The following is an 11,943-nucleotide window of genomic DNA, read 5'->3' as shown; positions in this document are numbered from 1 at the left end:
TTTTTTTACCTAAAATGTTACATGTTAAACTGAAAAACCGTAACTACCCAACTTTGTGGCTTAATGCCTTCACATCTGGAACTGGTGCATCCTAACGTGCATGACCTGAAATCATTTTACGTGAGAAAAAAAACACCACATAACTGACAGTTTGTTTATCAGTTTTGGGACTGGTACAACAAATACTAAGTCAGTTCCTGAGAACTCACAGTTTTTTTTGTGCCAGATATTCTCATCCATTTTAGAGCTCCTGGATTAAAGTAGTGTTTCTTTAGAATTATGTGAAGTTTCGGTAACACCCAGATTGTCTCTTTCACACTGTTTTCCTGGCTGTGTTCCACTGCTCTTTCAAACATGCAGGAACATGGATTTTTCCTCTAAATACCAAATACACAAAAACACACACACACACACACGACACGGACATGACACCCCCACAAAAACTGTATATAAAGAGATACATCAAGTGTTGATTTTTCATACCCACGGAGCAGAGCTTCAAAGTACCATCTTGGTCTCACTAGCAAAGGTAAGATCTTCTTTCGAAAAAGGAGCTTAGAAGGCAAGGGTTAATTTTCAATCATTCAAAACAAGTGCAATTAATAATTTATTAATTATTTCTTACAGTATATTTTCTGCCATTATCATTTTTATTTTATCAGTACTGTGAATAGTTATTAAAATTCTCTTCTCATCAGGAATTTTGTACTTTCAAGAGTGAAAATGGGCGATTACGAAGTGGTCTTGTTCACTGGAGATCTAGCATGTGCTGGTACTCACAATAAAGTCTTCATTAAGCTTGTCGGCACAGCAGGGACGAGTGAATTCACAAAATTCAAATCAGTCTTCCAGAGAGGACAAGTAAGCCTGAAATATCTTTTTCCATGTTTAACCCCCAAATAACAAAGTTATTTTTGTGACTAATATGAGCTAGTGACCCCATTATATTTTCTATGCCATTTTTGAATGGTTGTATTTGTGTTTTTTACACGTGTACTGTTTAATTGATGACATGAATTCAGAATATTATGACAGACATTTTGAAATTTTCTAATTTCAATACTTACAGTTTTACCATTCTCATGCAAAGAAAGAGTTTGAAAAGACAAACTGTATAAACAAAATGCTCTCAGGAGCAAGCATTTCTAAGTAATGTTTTTCAGTAGTAATCATAATTTGTATCTGCCATAAGTATTTGGTGTAGAAAAAGCAAAAAGGTCCCATGAATAGAAAATTTTGAAAGACATGGCAATCATTGTATTTTAAAACAAACTATGATCATTAATACATATTTTAATATAATCAAATAATAATAATAATAATAATAATAATAATAATAATAATAATAATAATAATAATAATAATAATAATATATGAAAACTCATGCGTCAAACTTGGGTCTCTGGCATGAAAAACATTGATTTGCTCCTCCACCAATTTTTTTTTAATTTTCAAGGGCTGCTTTTCTTGCTTTTTATAAGTAGACATGAATCAATACTCATGAGAGCTAACTGATTTAAAGTCTTGGTCATAGACATGCAAAAAATACAATAAACACAAATCAAATGTATGCTCAGCAACACAAATCAATAGATTAAAGTAAATTATAACTTTTTCACAAACTGCCAGGAGACTGGATTGGAGGATGCAGCCTAGGATTGTTTTGTTTTGTTTAGTTTTTTATGATGATCTTGATCTCCTGTAGATTTTTCAGAGACATTCTATCATTAATATTATATATATTAATGTAATAATAATGTAATAATTATATATATATTATTATATTAATATTCCAGAAAACACCGACAACTGTGTTCTGCCCAACCCTCCTTGGAGATCTGGTGCTCATAGAGCTAAAGAAACAGGATTTGTTTGTCCAACGCTCATGGTATCCTGCCAAGGTGGAAGTCACTTCCCCTGAGGATAAGACCTACAGCTTTCCAATTTATCACTGGATCACTGACAGCAAGGTGCACTACTTTAGAGAGGGGACAGGTTTGTAGACATGTTTGTCTGACATCATGTATGTATTTCAAGATATAAAATGATAACACAAAACTATAATTAGGATGGAGCAAATTCCAACCAATACAGTATTTGAAATGAGTTTGAACATGCCATTTTTCTGTCATCTTTTAAGCAAAAATCGATGATGGTAACCCTCTTCCTGGTGGGTACAGTCGGCAGCAGGACCTGGAGTGGGAACAGAGTGTGTATCGGTAAGAAGTTCACGGTTTTGTTATAACATTTCTTTACTCAAAGAATAAGGAAACCCAAAATACTCTCCCACAAATGCCAGGATTTAGTAACCTGTTAAATATGCGCTATGCAATTTTTTGGACCGTTATTTTATTATTAGCTTCTGAACAGGTTGTACTTCAACTTGAAAAGAGAACCCTTTCCCTATTCTCTCACAGCCTGTTGAGTGATTTCTAAATACTTTAGATGAATTTTCACAAATATCAAAATGATGTGACATTTATTCTTCAAGAACCAGAGTGGCTTTGTTTGTTTTCAGATTCAAAATGATATACTCTATTTATCACTATTTTAACAAACCTTTGCTTGCTTTCTACCTCCAGGTAAATGGTGCAGATCACATGAGAGTCATTTTTCTGAATTTTTTCTGAATGTTGATCTGAGCACCTCTAAAATTTTAATTATATTTATGTTTCTATGCTCTACTCAGATTGCAGATGCATAAGTAATCTAGACTCACTAAGTCCCTTACCCCTGTTATTTTCTGTCTTAGCTGGGATATATATAAAGAGGAAATTCCCCATTGCATTAGGACAGACACTTCACTGCCCTATGATGTCTGCTTCTCTTTAACCAAGAATACAGAGTTGGCCTACAATTACATGAGAGGGTAAAGATATTTTTCATTCATTTTTTTCATTATTGACATGATTAAGAATGCATCTGAAAAAAGTTACTGTACCTTTGTTTTCTAGACCAGTAGAGCTGGAACTTGCAGAACTACTTGAGTGTAAGAAAAGATTTACTTCTAGGGATGATATACGTCGTCTTTTTTACGCCCATCACACTAAGATATCAGGTAAAGAACTCTCATTGTTGTAAGTTCAGAATTTTTTTTAGTGCATGTCCAAAAGCTTTCAAATCCCGATATGACATTGCCTTTCCAGTCTATCTACTGATAGACTTTCCAGTCTATCAGTAGATCACAGAATTTACTACAAATTTTTTCCAAGATTTTACTTAGTGTTGAATTGTTTATTGGTCAGCGGTAACTTTATTGTCCCCAATGGGAAAACGATTTGCAGTATGTCCATACACAGAAACAAAACAAACAAACAAACAAAAAAAGCCAGAGAGAACAGCCCAAACTTTATCATCAACAAAGTGCAATGTGCAGTACTGATGGCAGCCATCATAATAGCAGCAGGTACAAAAGACACTCTACGTCTATTGGGCTTCACTGCAGGCACTTTATTACCAACGACCAGAGGGAAGCAGCTGAAAATCACTAAAGAGTGGTTTCCCACTTATATGGAAAGTTTCCATTATTTCACCTAAAGAAACAAAAAAGAAATGAAATAAATAATCATAAGTAGATTTTCTGCAAATGTAAAAATTGTGTACCAGTTTTCAGTAAGCATATTTTCCTTTTTGTGTGAGCCCACAGTAAAATAATATGTTATTTTTACAGATTATGTCATTCAACACTGGACGGATGATTTTTTCTTTGGCTACCAATTTCTGAATGGCGTAAACCCCCTGATGATCCAATGTTGTGTAGAACTGCCCAAGAACTTTCCTGTTGCTGATGAAATTGTCTTCCCTGATGGTCAGAATAAATTGACAGATGAAATGGAGGTAACTGTGTGATTCTCCTGAAATAAAGCAGACTAAGTGTATCATGTATCTGGCTTGTCTTACCTGCATGGATGGCCATGTGATTGTATTAACATGTTAATGTTAAAATTTTCACATAAACACATAAACACTCACACATGTGTGAGGCCAAACAATTTATTTTGTTTATAAAATTTCAAACAGAAGGGCAACATCTTCCTGTGTGACTACAAACTTTTGGATGGAATCCAAACAAACACCATCAACGAGAAAAAACAGTACTTGATGGCCCCTCTTGTCCTACTCTGGAAAACTGATGGTAAATTGAAACCAATTGCTATTCAGGTGAGTTTAGCTACAAGTTGATCTACAGAATTTTCCTTCATATTAAGATACAAAACATCTCCCTTCTGAATATAAGCACAATGATGCTTGTGGTACTTTAATTGCTTGTGTTTACACCTAGCGTGAGTTTTGTATTCGAAGCAAAATGAACCACAGGCTGGCCTCCTCCATAATGTTGTTCTGTTGTATGTTCTCTGTGTCATGTATGTTTATCAGCTAAAAAGGCAGGGCATATACTGCATACCCTAGTACCAGTGAAATGACCACAAGCTTCACTTAGTCGTGATGAAGTTGTCATTATCATGAACCGTGTTGTTCAAGTTACTTGGAAAAAGTAATTAGTTACTTATTACTGATTACTTCTCCAAAAAAGTAATCCTGTTACATTAGTGATTACTTATTTTAAAAAGTAATTAGTTGCTTATTACTTTGTTGCTTTTTCAAAACATGATGCACAACCTGAATATGTAATAAAGCAATAGACCTTTCAGCCCAATTCTATTTCTCCTGCAAAATCCATCATATAAAATGCACTCAAATGGAAAAGTTTAATTTAATTTAAATCTATTTCCAGCATAAAAACTCTTTCAAATAAATGCAAGTAAAACACAGCAATAAATAAATAAAATCAAAGCTTCAGCGGCACTAAGTCCTGTCACTCTTAAATCTGTTTTCACCTGTTTAGCAGGAGTGGGGCGGGTGGAGGTTTGCCCGTTGCCACAGCGGTCATGTCAGTGGGGGGATCCAGGGGTTTGTCTGTGAATTTCACGTTCCCATGGCAGCGTGCTCGCTGCTCGCTCAGATTTGAAGTTTAATTTTTCGCTGTAGAAAGAAGTTTTCTTCCCACGCAGAGTGTACAGCAGATGTTAATGTTTGTGTCACTTTTTACGGAATAAAACTTGAAGTGAGCACTTCCACGCTTTAAACGCTGCATGGTCGTACTCTCTCCTGCACTCCATATTATCCAGTGTTGATTTGCACATGTCCATTGCTGCCACGGACGTCACACGCTTATACGTCATTGTCGCGAGACACTCTCACAAACAATATCATGGTTTAGCAATGCAGTAACGCAGTAACGCAGCATGCTTACGGGAAAGTAACAGTAATCAAATTACTTTTTTGCAATTCTAATCCCTTACATTACTCGTTACTTGAAAAAAGTAATTGGATTACAGTTTTTTCCCATCTCTGGTCAGGAACATGCTGTGTTACTAAATTACAGTCATCTGGTTAACTGCCTAGATCATGGTTGTTACTGGAGAAAGGAAATGTTAGTTATACATATTTGCATTGTGCCATTACATAATTTACTGATGGATTAGAAACCAGTACCATTTCACAGTATACACAAGTTAGCTGGGGAAGAAATTTGGCAATCTAACAACAAATGAGAATTTCACCCATATATGACCTGATAAAAATAATGTTACTGTGCAAGGAAAGTATGATTAGGCAGTTAGAGTTGTAAAGTTAGGTCTGTGGCACAAATTTCGCCATGGTTAGTTCATGATATTTGGAAACAGCCAGAAAACTTACCGGGTCTGTCAAGAAAACTGGGTGGAGTGGACTCAAAGTCAGGATTCAGAGCGTTCAAGTTTAGTGCCTTTATTTACAGCATAAACACTAGAGTGGTATATGCACTTAGTGATAGGTAGCATGTATTGACTCTCAGCCACCACCTTAAGTAGTGACTTCCTGATGAGATCATCTGTGACAGGGGGTTGATTTCTACTGGTGCATGAAGCCAGAGGGAGGAGCTCTCGTTGAGTTCCACCCACAAACAGACACACAAGCACGGAGAAAGGAGAGAGACAGACAGAGATAAAACAAAGCCTGTAACAAGCAGCTCAGGGGACTGAGGGACTGTGACAGGGTCCTCTGTTCCCACTATATTCCAATTGCTTCCTCAAAGAAAGAACATGCACTGTAGGCATGTTTTTCTTTTCTTTCTTCCAGACAACATTTTACTCACCATGCTAGCACTCATGTCATGCACTTCAACACTACTTATTTACCGGCTTATTCTCTTTTGCCGACTTTCCCCTGTTCATATCAGATACAGTTTTGGATGTAAAGGTGTAATGTCTCATTATTTGTCACTGTTGTTGATACTCTCATGACAAGAGACAAACATGCATCAGTTACAAGCCTACAATAAATAAGGAATATTTACAAAGGAGGCTTGATGGTTATTGATCAATACTGGTACTAAATCAAATGCATGGATACACATTTGTTTCTTCTCCTGCAGCTGAAGCAGAAACCAGCAGAAGACAACCCCATCTTTTTTCCTACTGATTCTGAGCACGACTGGTTGTTGGCTAAGATCTTTGTGAGAAGTGCAGATTTTAACCTGTATGAACTTAATGCTCACCTGCTCCGCACTCACCTGCTGGCTGAGGTTTTTACACTCTCCCTACTGCGCAACCTGCCCATGGTGCATCCTCTCTACAAGGTAAATCTTTATGTTTAAGACATATGTCAATTTCTTTTGGGGTAAGATAGTAGAAAGTATCCTTACTTGTGACCTTGACATCATCGTTTTAACTTATTTCTCTTTAAAGAATGTTTGCACAAAATCAGAACATATGAATATAAAACATGAGGGAAGAAAAAAAGGTTTTACTCGTGACTTTCCTTCTTTCTGTCAGCTTCTCAAGCCTCACACCCGTTACACTCTTCACATCAACTCCTTAGCTCGGACGCACCTTATAAATAAGGATGGAATTTTCACTAAGGTATGATAAAACAAACAAACATAAACATGTTTTTCAGTGCCACATAAAGTATTTATTTCTCACTGAGATTTGACTGTTGTGTAGTTTGCAGCTTCAGGTGGAGAGGGTGCCTTCACAATCCTGCAGAGATCGCTGGCCTCACTGACCTACAGCTCACTCTGCATCCCAGATGATATTTCAATGCGTGGCCTGAAATCTGTGCCAAACTTCTACTACAGGGATGATGGACTCAGGCTTTGGAGAATCATACATAGGTTCTATTACCACTCTGTCTGAAAAAAACATATGAAAAACTGTAAAATAACTTTATTCCTGCACACCACACACACACACACACACACACACACACACACACACACTGATAAATAAGTCTTTGTAATTTTGGTCAACTCTAGAAAACCAATCACATTATTTGCTGAATTTGATTCTCTTATGTCACTCCAAAGTTAATTTTATGCTGTTGCTACAGGTAATAGTGGGGAAAAAAAACTATTTTGCATTATTATTATGATCATTATTTTATTGATTATCCAGTAGATCTGAGATGCTCCTTTTGTTTGATTGTTTACACACAAACCGTCAATAATGAGAGAATAATTTTTGTTAAAGCTTACCTTTTCCTGTTCCCTGTTTTCCACTATGTCTGTCATGTATAGAAAAAGTCATTAAAAAAAGAACTACAAAATAAAGAACTAATAATATATAACTAGAATGCAGCCATGAGCGTGACTGACTGCATGTTTTCATTTATCAAAGGTTTGTCTTGGGAGTGCTGGGCCACTACTACAAATCTGATGCTGAGGTCCAGAAAGACTCTGAAGTGAATAAATGGATTTATGATATTTACGAACATGGATTCCTTTCCAAAGAAGAGACAGGTGATCTTTCAATAAAGTATCACACTTCATAATGATAATATAGATGCTGCATCTTATCAGAATGCAACTGAAATGTATTCCCCTGGGTGTACGTTGATGTAATAGAGTTTTTTCACTATGATCAACAGGAATTCCACAGAAATTCAACACTGTGGACGAGATGGTCAAGTTTGTCACCATGGTGATCTTCACTTGCTCAGCCCAGCACTCAGCTGTCAACACTGGACAGGTGAAGTCTTCTAATTTACTATGATTATCAGTGGTGGTGTTTGATCACATTCTACAATTTCCTTGTCCTGCATTCATGGATGAATCCTGGACAGATAAATTCCACTAAACTTTGATGCTTGTCAGGTAGTTTATACAAGCCCATTAGCAGCTAACAAATGATGATCTCACTATTCAGGATTTTTTTAATGAATTCCTTTTGTTTGACAATGATTTATGTTTTGCTCCATGCTTTCGTCTTGTGTGTTTTTATAGCTTTAGTCTCTCCCTTGTCAAAGTGTCTGTCTGTCTTTCTGATCAAATGAAGGTCAGTTTTTATATTAGCCTATTTTTCCAAAGTCCTTCCATTCAAGTTTTATTCCTGCTCATCCTTTACATAAAGATAGTATCACTCTGATTCCTTTGGCAAAAATCCAGTGGGGTTTTTGTCTTTGGATTACTGCACAACATAACATATATTTGGAAAATGACATTTTATTACATTTGAGTATTTTGTTAAACATCCTTCTGTTTAAGAGTGGCCTTATAAACTGACATGAAAAGAAATAAAATGGTAATAAACATCAACAAACTAAAGAACTTCAGATACTTTAGATATGTTTATACTCTGAGATGTGCAAAAGCTTTGGTTGTTGTTATCGTTTATGTTAAGCACATCAAGTTTATGGGTAATTTGACATGGATGGGTGTGTGTGTGTGTGTAGTCTGGGGCTTGCCGAAGCTTGGTATCTGTAGGACAGGGTCATAGAAGTATGTTTCAATGTTTCAATAAAGCTGATACTGACATTGAAATGGTAACATAAAATGAGAAGTCAGTGGATTATGAAGTTACTTCATCAAGCGCAGTATAATGTCTGTATAATGTTTTATAGCATAGTATTTGAAATGTTTCTCTCTAAACGAAAGACTGACTGATTTTACCATCCCTAGATCAAAAACACAGAAAAATGTGCTGTGTTAAAATCAAGGTTACTAAACTCATACTGTAATACTCCTAATATTAATTTCTGTGAATGACCTATCCAATATTTTATCAATGCAGTATGACTTTGGTGCCTGGATGCCCAACTATCCTACCACCATGCAGCTTCCCCCACCAACCACAAAGGGGGAAGCCAACGAAAACACAATGCTGGAAAAATTCCCCGAGGTTAACACAACAGTTCATGGCATGGGTACCATGTGGCTACTGAGCAAGTCATCAGCTGACTGCGTAAGTGCTCTGATAAGACTTCAAAACTGAGAACATACAATATAAGCTATGTCATTTTGTGAAACATAGATTAGACAGTACAGCATAAATTATCTCCTATAATGATCACCCCGTGGTCAAATTATGCTATTTTATGTTAAAAGTCTATGTTTGATCACTATTAACAGCTATGTAGAGCACTGTTTGTCCAAGACAAATCTCCCACGTAGTAAATTAGTTTATTATAGTCTATTAAAATAACTAAATGTTTCTCTTATCAATCTCATCAGGTCTTTCTTGGCAACTACCCTGAAGAGCACTTCACTGAGGAGGTTCCTCTCAAGAAGATAAAACAATTTCAAGAAGACCTGGGAAAACTGAGTGCAGACATTGAAGACCGAAACAAGAGACTGGACCTGCCGTACACATACCTGGATCCAAAGTTCATTGAAAACAGCGTGTCCATCTGAATATTAGAGGGCATCTTACCCTCCTTCAGCTTCATATTAATCAAAAAGAAAAGTAGGGTATAGTGAAAGAAAAATAAAAACTATTTCTTAGCTTATCAATGAACAGGGAAATTAAAAATAGATGTGACTAAGATGTTTTTTTTATGAACAGGGTCTTTGCAGTCATGTTTTCTTTTCTTTTGTTTTGACACATGAATTAATTCTTTTTTTTTAAAAAATACTATTGCTGTGGGTGTGTTTAATATTTAGAAAATGGGCCAGAGGGATAAGTGTGTAACTGATTCTATATGTCTTGATGCATGCTCAATCATCCAGATAAGGAAAACCCAAAAAGTTCATTCTGTTTATCTGGATGTATTGTTTTCAGTGGGAGAAACTGATTCTATATATTTAGCTTTTGTTTTATGTAATATTTAACTTCAGATTAACTAACAGGAAAACTATACAAATTGTTATGAAGCTTCCACATTGAGGTTTTTAAGAATGGGATTCTTCTCTGCAGTCTTCTGGATTTCTAATTTTTATTTGTTATTTTTTTTCTTTCCACTAGAATTATTTTCCACTTTTTTGGCATTGTGCTGCATGTTTAGTTTACACTGATAAATGAATTCATCTACGTTGATGTGGAATCCATACCAAATATTGACATACTTTTAAACAAGATTCACAAAGCGAAATGGAGACAATAGCATACCCCTCAAATATATTGTTTCATTTAATAATCTCTGAAATTATGTGATGAGGACAAAATACTGTGTAACTGCCACATTATGATCACATGATTTTAACATTAAACTCAAAGGTTAAAGCACTGTTTTCATTCTGTGTGACTTCATAAATCACTTTCTGACAGTTCTTCTTTTTTTTCTAATAGTTGATTATTGAGCAATAAATGGTGCTAGTTTCATCTCTGTCTGTGTCGTCCCCCCCCGGTCTGGCAGGTTTCACCTCTCAGGGAGAGGTACGATCCTAAATCCGGCATCTGTGTAATAAAATTAAGAGGCACATATCATAAGCTTTTTTCCAGCTTTGATTGCAGGATTTATCCTCCTTCCTCAACAAAGAAACAAACTCATCAGTTTCGTCACTAATCCAGGTGACTTCTTCAGTCTCAGCTGACTGCAGGTTTCCTCAACCTTATAAACAGTACATTTGCATAATGACTGCATTGAATTGAATTGAATATTGTTCAGGAATTTCACAAATTTGTTTAAGTCTAATGTGGCTTACAGGTAAACTTTTTTTCTGGAGGTGGATAGGATGAAAACTTCCAGCATGACACAATGTTTTCCAATCAGCAGCTTTGCAGTAAAGAGAAGATTTGCCTTTTTTGGTTACTTTTATGTCAAGAAAGTTAACTTCTTCAGTGCTGTGATCAGGAATAACACGTAAACCCGCACAGTGTCCTTGTAAAAAGTTCTACAAACTCTGTAGACTCTACAAACTCTACAGAAGAGTGGCAACTGAGGTGGCAAAAGTGCAGGCATGTTTTACTTAAGTAGAAGTATAGCTGCTAGTGTCAAAAATACTTGAGTAAAAGTTTGATAAAGTATGGGCTCAGAAATGTGCTCAAAGCAAGAAAGTCAAAGTAGTAACCTAACTGAACCTTGTGCTATAATAAAATAATATTAGCAGATAGGACTACAAACTTAGTCTGGTGGTAAAAACACAAGGGACTCACATTTGACAGCCTGCGGGATGGAGGTTGGGGCTAACAACACGGTCTGGTAAAAGAGTCTAACATACATGTTTTTCATGGTGTTGCAGCAGATAAAGAGCCATGAACTACTCCCCTTGTTTATGGGGATTGCCAGTTTGTTGGGTTTTTTTAGAGACACAGAGAGTGAGAGAGATCATGTTCTACATTACTTTCAAAAAAGGGATTTTAGGAGCTGATAATATATGAAGCAGTGTTCTTAGAAACTTGGAATATCCTGGCTTTTGGCATTGAGTTTTAAATTGTGACAGTTTCAATAAAGCCTGCAAATTCTTGCATTTGTACTGGAGAGCAAAGAAAAATTAGACGCTATTTGTACTGTTGAAATTCAGTTTCATAAACAACACGTAAACAGACATGAAGAAGAATGTATTTGTAAAACTAATGGTAATGTGTGAGAACTATAAGACAGACTGTTTATGCTAGTTGTTAGGGAAAATATTCTAAAACACTTCTTCAGTAAAGACTCAGAGAAGAGAAACACGCAGAACTTCTTGCTAGCAAGGGCAGCTCCCTACTGAGAGACTCCAGTGAGAAACTGCCCTGGTCTTTATTT

The 11,943-nt window shown here is 36.1% G+C and overlaps 1 protein-coding gene across 2 annotated transcripts; it reads left to right on the top strand.

The window, feature by feature from the left end:
- The first annotated feature begins 488 nt into the window (after positions 1–488).
- Positions 489–10,651, top strand: LOC102308499 (hydroperoxide isomerase ALOXE3). Of its 2 annotated transcripts, XM_005952513.2 has the most exons (15): positions 489–529; positions 699–861; positions 1,797–1,995; positions 2,141–2,219; positions 2,753–2,869; positions 2,955–3,058; positions 3,671–3,837; positions 4,021–4,161; positions 6,416–6,619; positions 6,816–6,902; positions 6,987–7,156; positions 7,659–7,780; positions 7,909–8,009; positions 9,051–9,221; positions 9,491–10,606. In XM_005952513.2, the coding sequence occupies exons 2-15, from the start codon at positions 724–726 to the stop codon at positions 9,668–9,670; spliced, it is 1,980 nt and encodes a 659-aa protein (XP_005952575.1). In that variant the 5' UTR covers positions 489–529; positions 699–723; the 3' UTR covers positions 9,671–10,606. The 2 variants fall into 2 exon arrangements, with proteins under 2 accessions (XP_005952575.1, XP_042073197.1); XM_042217263.1 differs by lacking the exon at positions 6,816–6,902 and having other exon boundaries at positions 9,491–10,651.
- Positions 10,652–11,943: the final 1,292 nt, after the last annotated feature.

This window comes from Haplochromis burtoni, unplaced genomic scaffold, assembly GCF_018398535.1.
Source record: "Haplochromis burtoni strain Fernald_Lab_line unplaced genomic scaffold, NCSU_Asbu1 Contig_1738, whole genome shotgun sequence".
Classification (NCBI taxonomy): domain Eukaryota; kingdom Metazoa; phylum Chordata; class Actinopteri; order Cichliformes; family Cichlidae; genus Haplochromis; species Haplochromis burtoni.
The sequence above is the reverse complement of the archived record's forward strand: the minus strand, read 5'-3'. Positions and strand labels throughout refer to the sequence as shown.